This window comes from Stigmatopora argus, chromosome 23 (genome assembly GCF_051989625.1).
Source record: "Stigmatopora argus isolate UIUO_Sarg chromosome 23, RoL_Sarg_1.0, whole genome shotgun sequence".
NCBI classification, from domain to species: Eukaryota; Metazoa; Chordata; class Actinopteri; order Syngnathiformes; family Syngnathidae; genus Stigmatopora; species Stigmatopora argus.
This window is the reverse complement of record NC_135409.1, coordinates 5,692,349-5,709,226: the sequence shown is the minus strand read 5'-3', so window position 1 is coordinate 5,709,226 and position 16,878 is coordinate 5,692,349. Positions and strand designations below refer to the sequence as shown.

Here is a 16,878-nt window from a genome sequence, read left to right as displayed (position 1 = left end):
CCATGCTTCGTAAAGCTGTGTTGATGTCGATTGCCAGGCCACAATCCATTTGCAAATAGTATCTAGCTAGTAGGTAGCGTAACTATTCCAGCGCTGCCTTCCACGCTTCGTAAAGCTGTGTTGATGTCAATCGCCAGGCCACAATCCATTGGGTGTATTGACAAAAGAACTATATATCCCAGCAGTCACTGCGCAGTACCTTTTCTACGGGGAAAATAGTAGAGTCGGGGGCTGCTTGCCGTAGTTGTGAGAGCTGTAGAGGATGGTGTACCCTATCGACTGATTTATTTGATTTTATCGTGATAACAATTTTAGTATTGGTCCATATATAAAGAGCACTGGATTATAAGGCGCCCTGTCTATTTTGGAGAAAATGTAAGGCTTTTATGTGCGCCTTATAGTCGTGAAAATACAGTAGTATTAAAGGGCATAAAACTGCCCTCCACCCTGGCGAGGACTGTGATATAGAAAAATAAAAAAATGAAATGAAAACCCATAAAAAGACATTTATTTCCTCAAACGACCGCAGCAAAGCGTCGTGTCGCTTTGCCGGTGTCATCGGAAGGTAATGGCGCGTGACGAGTGATTAGGCGTACACGACTTTGTGTTTACATGCTTGGAGAATGTCTGTGTGGATGCAAACCGCCGCCTCTGACTCAGCGCATCCTCAAGAGAGGGACGGCTCTTTTTATTAGCTAATCCAGTTTGGGAAATGAATCTGGGCCGTAATCTAATATTGCGCTGAATGTTTCTCGGTGACTGTGCCGAGCGTGTCGCAGGCCTTTGCTGACTCGACGAACTTGTGGCAGAGCAAATGGGGGGGGGGAGCTCATTGTCGACGGCCAATGACCGTGTCATACGGGTGTCAAACTGGTGGCCCTTGGACCGCACAGGGCCCGCCACCTGACCTTGTTTGGCCGAGAAAGTAAATTGTGAGCATCAACTCTAAAATGAAATTTCCCTCATCAAGTACTACAAAAATAAATAAACATGTTTTGAACATTTCAAAAATGAAAAGAGAATGTGTAGACTTTTCCCTAAGTTTATTTTTAATTTTTGGGGGGGAAATTTTCAATGAGATGATAAATCATGTCAGCTCTCATTGGGAGGAAACCATTTCGTTGCCCACAATTAAATACAGTAACTCTATGCAAGAAACGCCACATTGGAACAATAATCAATATGAAGGTTAACATAACTTTATTAATTTTTGTTGCAAAAAGATGAGGTAATTTGTATATTGGAAGACACCATTAAACCATTGAAGAAGTACATTGTGGTGAAATAAAGGCAGCATGAATCAACAATATCTATACACATTATTTACACTTATTTTTGTTCCAATTAAAGCAACAGATGAGATTGAACTTTGGGTCTTTTAATACTACTACTGTGTCAATTATTGACTGTTAAAACATATTTTCCAGACTATAAGTCACATATTTATTTTTCCATTGTTCGGGAATGGCGTGAGAGTCATCGTCAAGTCCAAAAAAATACATCCTATGTTTCAATGTAGGCGTCATTTGGTGCATTAGAGGCCACTCCCATCCCCATGAAAGATAACTGGTAACAATGGTAACTCAGGCTCAATTTCGAGAGCTGTAACGAATATTGAGATGTACAGTGGTACCTCGACCTACGATCAGCTCTACCTACGACATGCTCGTGGTACGATGAACATTTTGATCAAATAATTAGCCCTAGATACAATCAAAATTTCGAGATGAGACCAAGCCAGGTGGCCATGACATGAGAGGCTGTTTATCATCGCTCGAGTTACGAAAAGCTCGACATACGATCTCAGTCCCGGAACGGATTAAGATCGTATGTCGAGGTACCACTGTATAATATCTGCTTTAACTGAATTAAAAATGACTAAATATACTGCTATATTAGCAAGGCACTGCGAGTAGAATGATAGCTAGCTAGATAGTAGTCAGCGCAAAACGATCAGCGTATCTACGAGTGGACCAGTTTAAAACCCAAGCCGGTGTCCAATACGGCAGGCGGGAACCAAGCGAGCTTGCACCTCCTAAAGCAGCGCAAACAAATGCTGCACAACCAAAAGAGGTTGAGGCCACAGCACCAGTTGGACAAGTGCACCATGGGATACGTCACCTTTGGAAAGTGGGTCTTCCAATGCTTGGCCACGTCGCTCCCCGTCGGGAGGTGCAGCGTGTAGTCGCTCCACCGTTTGGAGACGGCGTAAACCGCCGCCACCCCCCGTCCCTTGTCGGACCACTGCGTTTGGCTATTTGGGTTGCAGTTGAACTCCACCCATTCAGAAGTAAAGTCTCCGAGCGTGGGGGATTCGCCCAATTCCGGGTCGGCCCCGATGACGGAAACGTCACTTGTTTGAACGGCAATGTAGACCCCATCTAGCCTACGTACCTCTTTCACCCACGGTAGGGAGTTTTCCGTGTCCAGGACCAGTATGAGACGCGAGCAACGGCCTGCGTTCTTCTCCTTCCATAATTCCAGAAGATGTGCCAGATTAAGACTCTCACCTCCTATTGAAAAATGGGTGTAAATCACCAGTTTTGTGACGATATACAGGGTACACGTGGCCCGCTATTCTTATAAGGTTAAATGGTATTATCACATACAGTGGTACCTCTACATACGAGCAGCTCTACCTACGAGATGCTCGAGATACGAGGAAAATTTCGAGCAAATAATTCGCTCTCAATACGAGAAAAATTTCGAGATGCGAGAAAGCCAGGTGGCCATGACATGAGAGGCTGTATATATTTATCGTTTCGTTTTTAGCGCTATGTCCCTATGCCCTACAAATTCATTGACATTTTATCATCAATAATTACGACTGCTTGCCTTAAAAACAAATTTAAGCAAAACTTTAGAATGCAGTGAAAATTTCTGATGTGAGAGTTCATTCTAGGCATAGCGAATAAAATACATCTCTCACCAGCTAAAGCCCAGGCTCCACTTCCTTTGTGCGTGTGTCCACTGTAGAAGATCAGGTAAGTGTCATGGCGCGGTCCGTCTACTGTCTGCAATTCCAGGAAGTTGCAGAGTTTCGCGTGCAGCGTTTCAAAGCTAACGCCACTCGCTGAGTAGTCGCAACCAAAGGTCTGAATCATGTGGTGCGAGAAGAGACGCTGTACATTGTTCAGCGTGCTCGTGGAGCGCAGGTTCAACTCCTGGGCCTGCTCTGGAGGCAACATGGCGGGCTGGCCATCAACACTGTGCCGGGGAAAGGAGAGTTCATAGCTTTAAAAAAAAAACACTGAATAACACTGGTTGCAGGGTTGGAATGAAAACAAACAGTTTAACAACGAGCAAGACTGAATAGCAAAATGATTTTATAGAAATGTGTACGTGGTTGCAGGAGGACGACATGCAATCTCATACAGTGGTACCTCGAGATACGAGCTTAATTCGTTCCGGGACTGAGCTCGTATGTCGATTTTCTCGTAACTCAAACGAACGTTTCCCATTGAAATGTACTAAAAACTAATTAATTCGTTCCAACCCTCTGAAAAAACACCAAAAACAGGATATTGGATTGGAAAAAAATGTTTTATTTCTTCTTATCGCCATCTATTAACAAAGTAACACATAACTAGTGGTTTAATATTACTAAAATATGTTTAATAGAACTAAAATTAGACGGATTTCGCGGAGGGTAAAGAGAGGCACATAGAGGGAGGCGGGGGAGACTTTTTGCACCGGTGAATCGTAATATAACATATACAAATTTAAATGAACTTGGATTACTATGCAGACACACTCAAAAATAAGTTTAATCTAACCTTACACTAAACTTAATTCTAGTTTTGTTTTACATTTTTATACCTTCTCCTGGCCGAGTTAGCTGTTTGCCCCGCCTTCACACTCACGTTCGCTATCGATGGGCTGTTTGCTGTTGTATTCCCTTCAAAATATTCCGAAAATGATGCACACAAATGTCCTCACAATAGGATAACGCACGCAACGGCATTCGCGCTGAGTGATGGAAAAAAACACTGAAAAAAATGCAACGCTCCGCCCAGTGCTCGTAGATATCTGTTATACACGAAAGAGATGCGGCAAAAGACAGTGCGCTACAATGATAAACAGCCTCTTGTCTTGGCCACCTGGCTTTCTCGCAGCTCGAAAATTTTCATAGAGATAATTATTTGCTCGAAATTTTACTAGTATCTCGAAATGCTCGTATGTAGGGGTGCTCATATGTAGAGGTACCACTGTACATACCAAGTCAAGGCTGGCTGCAAATCACACGGCCATACATTTCCCTTCAATCTGCCATCTTAATGTTATTCACGGCCAAGCCGGCGCCACTCATCCCTCACACCGGTACTGCTGTCATCTGCATAACAGGGGGCGTTATATTACGCCTGCTTCCTGTATCGCCTTCAACCTCACCTTTCCAAGGACAAGTGAGAGTTAGTTTTGCAGTACATGTGTCACGTTAATTTCTTTCTAATTAAATTTAACAGTATCCCTACTGTGTTTTTCAAGTACAATTAATGGTATCCCGATCCGACACGCAGTATCAGTGCTCTTAACGGCTATTTTTAGAATATCGGACTGAGTAGGATTTGGGCATTAATTCATTGAGTAATTTTCTTTGGCAATTTATGATAGTGACAGGTTAGGGTAAGCAACTTGGAAGATGAATTATATATAGTAATATTATATATAATATAGTCAAATACCATATTTTCTCACATATTAACCGCCTGCACGTATAAGCGGTACCCTTAAAATTTCCTTAAAATCATTGAATTTGACGAATTCTCTCGTATAAGACCATATTCAGATTTTAATAGGGAGTACAAATGTGTTACTTTGAAGGGAACATCTTAAGAAAAATCATCGCACGTGCTATTTCTGAGATACTGGATGAATCGAAATGATCGTCTGCTAGATTGCACATTCCGAAAGGGTGCTGCCTGCCCGTGGACAAATTCAAAAAGGAAGACACGTGAGCAGTAAAACCAGGAAGTGTGTCCGAGTCTCTGGGTGCAATAATCGCATGAGATACACATGAGATATCCAGGCTGATATTTTAATGATCGACCAATACACCTTCCAGAGCTCGTTTAACTACGGAAAGATAGTTACAATATCGGAATTGGGTCAAAAATTTAGCGGTTTAATTTTTTTTGCCTACAAAACAAAACCAAGATGTGGAATGTTATTGTGAATTTTGTACTACACAACATTATGCCTTTGGCCCAGGCATAACATGATGCTATACTAGCTGTCACCAGAAACTAACGTTAAGATTGCCTAATTCTAGGGTGATCGTGTCTGAACTATGGAAATAGTTCCCATTTGGATGTATTTTTAATTTTTCTTAATGTGAACATTTGAGTAGTTTTGTCGACACAATACTTGAGACTCACATCTGCGCTGGAATTTACTGTAGATGCAAAGATACGGCATTGAACACACACACACACACACTCCCATTTGAAAAATGACATGGATCATCCTCAACGTGGCTTTGGTAAGCTCATTTAATCTTTTCAGATCTCATGGCACCCGGGGGAGGAACGGCTCGTAGTTGGGGATTCACGCCACATCTTTCCATCGCTCTCATCAATCCTGTCTCCAAACCCCTCCTTCTATCAAAACGGTGTCCCTCTTCACTTCTCCCTCACTTGCTTCAGAGCCACTCCTTGTGTTTCCTCCCTGCAGTCACACCCTCCTGTCTTATTTTTTTCTTTCGCTCCCCTTTCTCACTTCATAGCTGCAAAATCCCTGTGGGGCTCTTGTCATTGTGGCAACATGATCCGCAGCCATCAAACAGCCTATTACACACCGCTGCATTCTCATCATGCCCTCAGTCGTCCCCATTGGCCAGGCGGCCGGCCACGTGCAGTCACGAAAACAGAGGCGACGGGACCGCGGTTGGAGTCCACGTATAGGAAGCACGCTACACGAGTGAACATCGCTGAGTTCTTTACCGATGCACGCTTTTGGCGTGCGAGGAAGTCAGGGAAACTAAATAGTCTATTAAAAAAATGCCAAGCTAACTGAGAGGACTTGGGAAGGCATTTGGAGTGACGGCAGTTAATGGCTAAGCGCTGTATCACTTAGTATGCTACACGGGGAACACCAAAATGATCCCTTCAGGGGCTAAACATTAGCAGCATGTTTAGGAATCCTTATTGGCCTATTTATCCAGTTGGTTTTGTGTTAACTGAGAGGGGAGTTGAGATGGGAGGTTATATTTACAAAAGCAGTTCTGTTAACCGCAAGGCTAACACTTCTTAGTGTAGGTACCAGTGGTGTGCCGTCAGGGCCTTTAAGGCCTTCTCTGCTGGCCTAAGAAATATCTCAATCACAGACTGATGTTAATTATATTTTGTCCATGAATACTCATACAAATAATTCCAAATTGTCTGTTAGCTTCCTTTCATTGCTTTTCCCCCTGGTTGCACTGCTTCCAGATGTGTGTTTTCATATTGAAGCATTTAACCAATCACATTTAGGCCATTATTTGTTGCCAGGGTAAGAAATCTGCCTCAAGGCCTTCACAATCAGTTCTGCAGGCTCTGCTGCATTAAACAAGCGTCGATAAGACTGTTGCTTTAACCAATCAGAATTCGATTTGGTGACACCAAGGCCTTCTCGCAGGCGTAGGGATACGTCATTGCCTTCTCGCAGGCGTAGGGATACGTCATCGCTTTCACCAACTATGATTGGCTAGTGATAGAGTGGACTAGCCAGAGCTACCAAAGTGTATCTGGAGCGAGCTGCACAAGCAAATATATTGTTGTGTTGATTTAATAGCGGTTTTGTCAACCCGCAATGGCTGAAGGAGGAGAAGAAATGGATTTGTTTGCAGATTTACTGTCAAGACCATTTTCAAGACGGACTTTTCAAGAAAAAAAAGCTGGATATCATTAAGAAATGTCCTACCTGCAGTATGTCGTGGGCACGACCAAGGCGTATCCGACACATGTGCCTCCAAGACAGCTGCCCAGTTCGTGGAACAGCCCATGCGCCAACGACTCCAAGGGCAGCACAATCAGCAGAGCGCTAAGGAAGAGACCATTGGCCGGCTGCACGGAGGAGAGCAGAGAAACCGCAAAGTCATTTCCTTCCATTTGTCATTCTTGCTTTGTGCAGAGGCAATCTCAGGCCCTTAATTGGCGGTGACACTCGGCGAGAACGTTACGTAACACGGGAGCGACTGTGGGACCGTGCTAGAAAAATGCACTGTTAAGACTATAAACAAACCAAAGAGAGGACTAGGAATGAAAATGATCAAGTCAAAGACAGGCACAAACTTAGTTTCGGGTTGTTAAACTCTCATGCAAAATCAATTTCATGAGTCATTGGCATGCACTCTCATTTAACGTGTCGGTTTCATCGCATGCCTGCCGCTAATTTAGAGAATGCTAATCCAGTTTTAAAAGTAAAATGCGACTTGGAGGATTTGTTCTTCATCCCCTACCTGCCAGGATACAGCACCCAAAATGACCGTGGACAGCAAACTGAAGAACACCAGCCGCTCGGAAATGAGGCAAAAGTGTCGGATTCCCCTGGAGGCCATGACCTGGTCTAGGCTGCGGGTGCTGGAGCGCTGTGCCCGCCAGGTCTTCTGGCACTCGCTCAGCTTGGTATGGAAACCCCATATTGTGATGAGAAGGATGACGTGACAGATGGACCAGAAGATACCAAAGAGGCAGAAGCCTGGAATCACCAAATACCAAAGCTCCAAGTGGCTGAGCTGCGAGAAGACAAAGTGAAATGAAATGTTAATTATATTCTTCGTGACCGGACGTTTCGTCGAAAGACGCTTGGTCCCCGGACGTTTGGTCCCCAGACGTTTGGTCGACCGCATGTTTGGTCGACCGGACGTTTGGTCGACCGGACGTTTGGTCGACCGGACGTTTGGTAGAACGGACGTTTGGTAGAACGGACGTTTGGTAGAACGGACGTTTGGTAGAACGGACGTTTGGTAGAACGGACGTTTGGTCGCTGGGTTCGCTCGCTGTCAAATTATGACACAGAGTTTACTGTTGATATTAGATATTTAGATATTAAACTCACTCTCTCTCTCATGATTATAATTTTGAGAGTTGGTTTCAACAGTAACAACCCGGCGACCAAACGTCCGTTCTACCAAACGTCCGTTCTACCAAACGTCCGGTCGACCAAACGTCCGGTCGACCAAACGTCCGGGGACCAAACGTCCGGGGACCAAACGTCTTTCAACGAAACGACCGAGTACCATATTCTTAGAAGCAATTGGATATGCTAGGACCAATAGCTTTACCTTGAAAGCAGCCAGGACAATGAAGGTCAGCTCCACAAGGGTCAATGGGGAAAGGGACAACCGCCTCCATATATTCCCCAAAGTGAGCACGGGTGTCCAACGGTCGGTGGCGCCAAGTGGGCTAAAGTACACGTCCAAAACAGGCTCGCTCAACAGCCTGCCGAGGTAGCACCCTAAGGCAAAGGGGTTGGCGGCGATGCCCAGGGCCTGAAAAAAGACCAGCGAGGTGACCAGAGCAAAGCTGATCAGGTTGGGCAAAGCAAATATGGATTTCATCCTCAGGTCCACGACAAGAGCGCCCAGAGCCACCGTCAGCCCGACGATGGCGACGGACTTGTTGAGAAGCATGGTGGTGCTAGCGATCGCGAATCCGAGCAGTTCCAGCAACTCTGTTGACTTCAGCAAAACGGCTTGATAGCGAATTGACTGGCATAGACGCTCTGTTACGGCCCATACGGCTTTCGTCACCACGCTAGCCAAGAGGAGATAGTTGGCAACCACCTCCTTGACATTGGAATCCAAAGCAGGACTGTTGAGGAAGCACAAGAGCCCGAGCAGGAAGCCAAACCACAAATGGAACAAGCTGGAGCTGACTTGCTCCTTTCCAAAGTAATAGTGAAAGATGCTTGCGATTCCCAAGACGAAAAGACCCAGGATGAAGATGACCAGGATCATCGGTTCACTCGTCACCTCCCAGCGTACGTACATTCCGATGCATACAGCCACCAGGAGATTGAGGCTTGACAGGTAACCAAGGCAACGGATTGATGTTATCATGTCAACTTGTTTGGGTTTTTCGACAGTCATCTCTTCCTCGTCGTCGTGAGCCATGGCTGACAAACGTGGTTGATATTCAAGCAAAACTCTTGCCAAAAATGACAAAATCACCCCCTGAGAATAGAAGAGTCATTTTTACACTTATTAGTCACTTAAATGACACCCACTCGACTTTATTCACATAACATATTAGATTTCCTACGATTATTGGGGGGGGGGCACTATTACAAGAATATTAAACCGTACAACAATTTAGAAAACGTTCAATATTTATTTTTGCTGCTATCTTGTTGGCTGGCAGATTGCTGGGTATGTGGCAGTTTAGCAGGGAAGCTAAAGGCTAACTAGTTTTAGCATTAAATTCACGATGAACTCATTTACGGCTTTTTATGGACATACAATGAGAAAACGTGTCCGGACTCATGACAGAATAAACTATTTAAAGCGTCTGAGTTTCATTTTAAAGTATATTTATATACAGATTCAAATGAAACTTACATGTTGTTGGGAAGTAAATACTACTGCTGTACTTCCTGATTCTGAAGTACGGCAAGTCCCGAGTGTCAAACGTTCTAAAACTCGCTTGCCGTTTGGCCAAAAGAGAAAATTGGCTGATTTAAAAAATATAAACGTTCATTAATGAATGGTTGTATTACATTGGAAATTAATCTATTTGTACTAGTAATATTTTCTTGTTTTAAAAAAAAAGAGTACAATTTTCATCAAATTTCACAAAAATCGACCTATTAATTAACCAATAACCCAATAAACCATTCATTTTCAATGGGACAGCATTAGTGCTGCACCAATACAATGGCAGTACATTACGCGATCACATCAATTATCTTTAATTTATATAATTAACATGATTTAAAAAGTGGCCAATATTGTGAGTAACAAACTAAACACAACTTTCTCCATGACAAAAAGAAATCTTAATCAAAACTAGGTACCATTGCTCAAAGAAGAAGAAGAAAATATCATTACGGTTCATTACGTTCTCCCAATTCATCATCTCCATTAAGATCTGAACAAGATCGCTAACACAATGAAGGTGTCATCACATTTATCCAATTAAACCCTTAATGTGACATTTCTGAATAATTAACCCATGCAGTGATGAAATCATTTTCTAGGAGATTCATAGTGGCACCTTATCAGAGCTTAAAAAAATTAATATGTTGGTTTTCCCTCCTGGGTTAAAGCACCCAAAGTGATTTAGGAGATTTTAGAAAAGGTTCCGTGAGGATACACGCGAGTGTGAGTGCGAGGGAAAGAAAGACGGGGGGATGTGGTGGTGAAATAAGAGACAAATCCATTTGAATTATGCAAAAGGTACCTTCATTTTTGATGTCAGACAGCATCGACACTCCTTGCGCGTACTTTACCGCAAAATCAATGAGTAAAATCGCAAACATGTGCTCACGCTAACTCTGACTTACATCACATTTTGCCATTCATTAATATGATCATCATGCATCATTCACACCAAAATAACCAAACATTCCATTTTGGGTGACTTCATCCATCACATGGCGTAAATGTGCAAGATGTAAAGCCATTAAGCGAGCGCTTGTCACGGCCACAGCGGAAGTGAGATAGAACAAATTATACATGAAAGAGTCATTTGTAGGGAGTTGATGGAAAAAGGCTCAGTTCGCTGACCTAACTACAAAAATCAGGTGATCTGCAGACTCATTTTGATCAGAATCCAAAGAAAAAATAAAGGGAGTTTCTTACTTTATTGTCCAAAATCTAAAGTCCTTCTAAGAAATCTGAGAATAAAGTCAGAATTGGACTTAAGAATTTTTTTCCAGAGAATTCTCTCCTAAAAGTCAGATTTCTGTGAATAAAGTCAGAATTGATAACGTTTTTGATCATATGGATTGATTGTGATCTTGAGTTTATCAATGACATCAACTTCCTAAGGATCCCAAGGCATTGTGGTGTTGCCAACTTGAAATCTGATTGGTTAAAGCAACAGTCTTATCGACGCTTGTTTAATGCAGCAGAGCCTGCAGAACTGATTGTGAAGGCCTGGAGGCAGATTTCTGACCCTGGCAACAAATAATGACTGAAATGTGATTGGTTAAATGCTTCAATATGAAAACACACATCTGGAAGCAGTGCAACCAGGGGGAAAGCAATGAAAGGAAGCTAACAGGCTATTTGGAATTATTTAATAAGTATTCATGGCCAAAATATAATATAGGATTCAGATATTTCTTAGGCCAGCAGAGAAGGCCTTGAAGGCCCTGACGGCCCGTCACTGGACTGTTCAGCGTGGACCTGACAGCACGCCATTTTACAAGGAAGCAATTTGATATCGGGATTTTAAGGCGTATTTCGTAATCGGCCCAGATTAGTTAGCGCTTTGTCAAAGTGCGAACGGCGCCTGGTAACATTCAGCCTCCCATGGCCAGACGGATGGCAGATCAAGATTTGGCCACTTGATTCCACCCTTCTCTGTTCCGCAGCGTTTACATACTCATGGAGGGGAAAATATGGATTCTCGCTGTGCTTTCTCAGGTTTGACAAATCAGCATCTGTTGGCCCATCTGCAAGCCAAAATACCCCACCGAGTTCAACATCGATAATAGAGAGAGGGCACGTGGTCAAGTGCCGAGATGCTCTTTAATTGGGAGTTCTCAGGTGTAGAATTAAAATGAGGCTGACAGTCACTCAAAATGAAAAACGACCTTTTGGCTTTGGAATAAGGTGTCCTGGTTAGTTTTACGCCAATTGAGTCTTAATCCGCAGTCTGGAACAAATTTAGTTATTGTGGCAGCCATATTTGTGGGGAGGTGCTTCCAAGATTTACATGTTTGAATTGAATTGAATGCTTTTATTGTCATTATACAGGTATAATGAGATTTAAGGCTTTCACCATGTATTGCACAAATAACAACAACCAATAGACACATAAATACATCATCAACAAATAAGAAATAAATAAATAAGTAGTCCAAGTGAGGTCAGCAGAGCGACAAACAAACACATAGATCATCAATATATGGTAATGATAAATAAATAATGGATAATAATGATACAAATAAATAAATAATACATGGCTAGTGGTCAGCAATTACACCTGACACGGGTCAGATTTTGGAAAATGCTCAAATATTGGTGAAGTTATTCAGACCTGGTAATTGTATTGTGATAGATGGAAAGCAATAAATTAAATATTAAAAAAGTATGATAAATGAAGGCTGCAGCTATGGATTATTTATGTCATCGATTAATCCAGGGGTGTCAGGCTCGGGTTGGTTCGCGGGCCGCGTTAACGTCAACTCGATTTCACGTGGGCCGGACCATTTTAGATATAATATTTAGATTTTTTTAAATAAATGGATTAAAAGAACTGGATTAAAAGCCCTGAGTATTCAGGTTTTATAGATCTAAAACAATGTTTATTTTAGCTTTGTTTATATATTTTTAGATTTTAGAAAATGATTTTTGAACTAAAAACAAAGAAAAAATGGATTAAAAAATGACAATTATTGATTTAAAAGGGGGAAAATCAGGAAATTTAATATACATCGATACTCTTCATTTTAATTTGATCCTAAAACAGAAAGTCGGCACTCATGATTTACTTTCCCGGGCCACACAAAATGGTGCAGCGGGCCAGATTTGGCCCCCGGGCCGCCACTTTGCTGGTAAGGATCATTTCATTCGTTGCAGAATCATGGTTTTGATTTGTTACCAGATTCAACGGGAAACACATTCCAGTACGTTGTATATTCTGAAAACAAATGACGGGCAAAATAATTGCTGTAGACTTGGTATCGTCTTTCTGAGTGAGCCATCCACAATTTGGACACATTTAACTGGCTGGTAAAGAGCTGATGACTCACCGTTTGAGTTCTTCATCACCATCACAATGTGTCAGAAATGTCCCTTCAATTCCGATTTTTTTGGACACTTTCTCTCTTAAAGGTGCCATGAAATATGAGAGCAATTCACTTTCAAAATGATAGCAGAGAATTTTTGGACACAAATCCATTCCAAAACGTGACAAGAAAAGGCACATTCATGAAATTAGATCCCTATTAGTCTTCGTTTGTCACTAAAATAAACTAACGAGATGATGACACACCCAGAATGAACTCAAATCATCAATTCTTTGACCAGAATTGTGGAAGAAGACAAAAGTGGGCATTCCCTGATGCATTATCTAGGCTGGAATAACTGAGAAAAAGCCAAATTTGAATGCTAAATTCATTTTCTCCCTCGAAAATGACGTTTTTGCAGCCATTTTTTACCATTTCATAGCACCTTTATTTTTCCAATAGGCAGTATACTGAAGCAACGTCAAGGTAGGCAAGTTTCGTCAGCACTTTCATGCATCATTAGAGCTCAGATAAAAGTGCAGTCGTAAAAGAAGAAATGCCTGATTGAGCAGACTTTCTCTTACAGTACAATTACTGCAATATCATTTTACTGGGGAAAATATTAGATGCTTGTATTTGTGAGTTTGCTGCAGTTAAGGATTTGAGAGCTGGGAATTTTGCTGTCCATAAAAATGAGACGTGTAGCCCTAATTCATCTTTTAATAGCATATTGTCAGTTTTCTGGACAGTGGGAAAATGCTAATTTACAAGGTCAATATGCATGTACCCTTAAAATTTTAGTTTGCATAGCCTTAGCATCAGTGACGGTCCGTGCATTTTCTCGTAGCGCCTTCAACAGGGGAAATCCACTTCCTAGCAGCATTTAAGGATTAAATACAAATACTGGAGCTTTTCAGACATTACAACCGGGCCGGGGGGTGATTTTCCCGGGAAAAGACAGCGATGAACATCAATGGCGTACCGGCAAAAATTGCACTAAAATGGGGTAAAATCCACTTCCTAGCAGCATTTAGTGATTAAATACAAACACTGGAGCTTAAATACAAACACTGGAGCTTTTCAGATATCAGAACCGGGCCCACAATTGAAATATTATTTAGGAATATAGTCATATTTTACTCACCAAAAATCATTTTAAACTATACACAATATCCATCCTCCTTTCTTTCTTCCTTCTTTTCTATCGCCATCGAAGCTAATGCTGAAAGTCGAGCCTATCCTGTCGTATTTCTGGCATAGTCCATCTTGAAAATGGCTTTAAATCAACACAACAATATATTTGCTTGTGCAGCTAGCTCCAGATACAGTTTGGTAGGTCTGGCTAATCACGTTGGTGAAAGCGATGACGTATCCCTACGCCTGCGAGAAGGCAATGACGTATCCATACGCCTGCGACAAGGCATTGTGGTGTTGCCAACTCGAAATCTGATTGGTTAAAGCAACAGTCTTATCGACGCTTGCTTAATGCAGCAGAGCCTGCAGAACTGATTGTGAAGGCTTTGAGGCAGATCACTGACCCTGGCAACAAATATTGGCTGAAATGTGATTGGTAAATGCTTCAATATGAAAAAAACAGACCTGGAAGCATTGCAACTAGGGGGGAAAGCAACGAAAGGAAGCTAGCAGACAATTTGGAATTATTTAATAAGTATTGATGGACAAAATATAATATATGATTCAGATATTCCTTAGGCCTGCAGAGAAGACCTTGAAGGCCCTGACGGCCCGCCACTGCTTAACATTCAATAAGACCTATTTTTTTACTATGGAGTACACTGCAATGAATTTTATTCCTTTTCTTTGAAAAAAATGCTGCTTATCATCCTTCTGATACGACACTTCTGATTACTATGAACTGACCAGCGCAAATATTTCAACCTGTTTTTTTTCAATATCATATTGCAGATAAGCAATAAAAGCAAACATCGAGGGAAGTCATATCAAGGAATGAATATCAAGTTAGCATTTGTGAAACACGGCAAATAATAATATAAAGGCTGAACTGTTTTCTTCCCCCGAGAAACATATTAATGCAATTTTTTCGATGGGAAATGAGCAGAATGACTGAAAATTGAACTTGAGGATGTTTTGACTCTCATTTCAGAAGACCTTTGGGAGGAAATGGAACGACTTGGCATATATATGTGCTCATCATTTTAGTCATTGATACCACTTGTATTGTTGAAGCTATTGGAATAATTTGTCAAGCGATAAGACACTGCGACGGCAACAACATTTTTCATTTATTTGAATCCAACAGGCAGAATTTAGAACTAAAAAATGAAGACGAGACAACTCTTCTGTTGTCATCTCATTTGGTTCTCTGCATCAAAAGGTCTTTCAAAAGTACCCTCGCCTACTTATGACAAAATACCATCTTTTTCAACTGTAATGTACTCTGCTCATAACTCACTGACACATAAATTGGCCAAATGCACATTTTCGTTCCCCGCAGTGGCCCGCTTCCTAGTAAAGAGCTGTCTGAAGCTGTTAAACTATGCTCTTTCTTGTGGTACTATATTGAAATTAGATCATTTAGATGCCAGGGAAGAGGGGTAGAACCTGGCGAGGCTCGCTCACAATTTAAGACGAGTCAAAAGAGTTTGGGTAGGTGGTAAAAAAATGAAAGACGTATGTGGACGTCCGCAATGTGGAGCCATTTTGTGCCGAGTTGTGCTGTACTGGCGTAGATATGCCGTAAACAAGCAAGACTGCGTGCAGTGTGAATGGTGAATGCTGCAAATCAGCTACAATGCAGATGGCAACGTCTTGCTGGCGACTGCTCATCAATCAATATGCAGTCAAGGCTGTTATAAAGTCCCGGCCACGGTTAACCGTGTATATTGAGTGTTCCATTTTGACAATGGATAAAAACAGGGGGGAGTGTGTGATGGATGAGGCCCCAAAGAATTGAAATAATTCAACGCCATACTATTAGAAGTTATATTTAATATGTGGAGAGTCAACAACAGGATTTTCAACTAAAATGGTCAAATAATAATACATTCAGATGACCTGTATAGTTTGTGGAAACCTGTTTTTGGTCTGAAAATGTCAAATCATTCAATTGGCTAAATAAGACCATGTCGCTTGCTGTCAACTTCTTTTGCGAGTACCATAATAGCCAATGAATGACACCAAAACATGCAAGCAAAATCTTTGGAAGCCAATTAGAATTTTAATGAGATGTGTTCACATAGGAAGGTCCTAACCTGGGATTATACTCTCGATCTCAGAACAAGGAAGGCGACGATGTCAGGAGCAGCTCGTTTGTCTCTCCTGGCTTGACGTTGGGTTCGAGCAGCTGCGAGTGATTCATGATTATTATTATAGTTTCGTTTTGGGATGTACAAGTCCTTGTTATTTTGTAAGGCGTTTTGAGTCTTTAAAGTTACTATCATGAGCACAGTTCGTCTCGTCCCCTCCTGCTTCCCCGCTACTGGGTCCAAATCCCTCCGATCGCGCTATGACGTCTCGGCGCGATCGTAACAGACGATCAAAAATTCCTTGGCCCACGGCATCAAAAGCAATCAAAGGATAGCCTTGCACAATTGACCAAATGCAGTGGTAATACTAACTTTGAATGCTCTCTCGGGTTGGTGGAACTCTCACACTCACCAATGTGTGAGCAGTGTGGGCTGTAATGTCATGGTAATGCACTTCATATGCCGGAAGGTTAATTCTTTATTGTCACTTGGACAAAGTGTTTTTTTTTTTTATCTCGGAGCGAACAGCAGACACAGCTGGATAGCATGCAATAGTAGTTGTTCGGTTACGGGAACACGCGTGGTAATGAAACCGAAAACGGCGTACGATACGCTTTGTGACATAAGCAATGCGTCGTTGCCTGCTGGCTCCGATAAGCACGTTTAGGTGGAGACCTTTTTGAGGCAGTTGAAAGGATTCTGAGCATAACGGGCGCATAGATTGTGTTTTGGAAGCCTCTGGTGTGCTGCAACAACTCGAATGTCGGCATGAGATGGT

At 42.1% G+C, this 16,878-nt stretch overlaps 1 protein-coding gene across 1 annotated transcript; it reads right to left on the bottom strand.

The window, feature by feature from the left end:
• Window positions 1–1,177: 1,177 nt before the first annotated feature.
• On the bottom strand, window positions 1,178–9,590 carry tmem168a (transmembrane protein 168a). The gene is made up of 6 exons (XM_077593975.1): window positions 9,536–9,590; window positions 8,261–9,151; window positions 7,436–7,711; window positions 6,898–7,040; window positions 2,930–3,207; window positions 1,178–2,513 (listed from the first exon to the last, which is right to left on the bottom strand). The coding sequence occupies exons 2-6, from the start codon at window positions 9,089–9,091 to the stop codon at window positions 1,963–1,965; spliced, it is 2,079 nt and encodes a 692-aa protein (XP_077450101.1). The 5' UTR covers window positions 9,092–9,151; window positions 9,536–9,590; the 3' UTR covers window positions 1,178–1,962.
• Window positions 9,591–16,878: the final 7,288 nt, after the last annotated feature.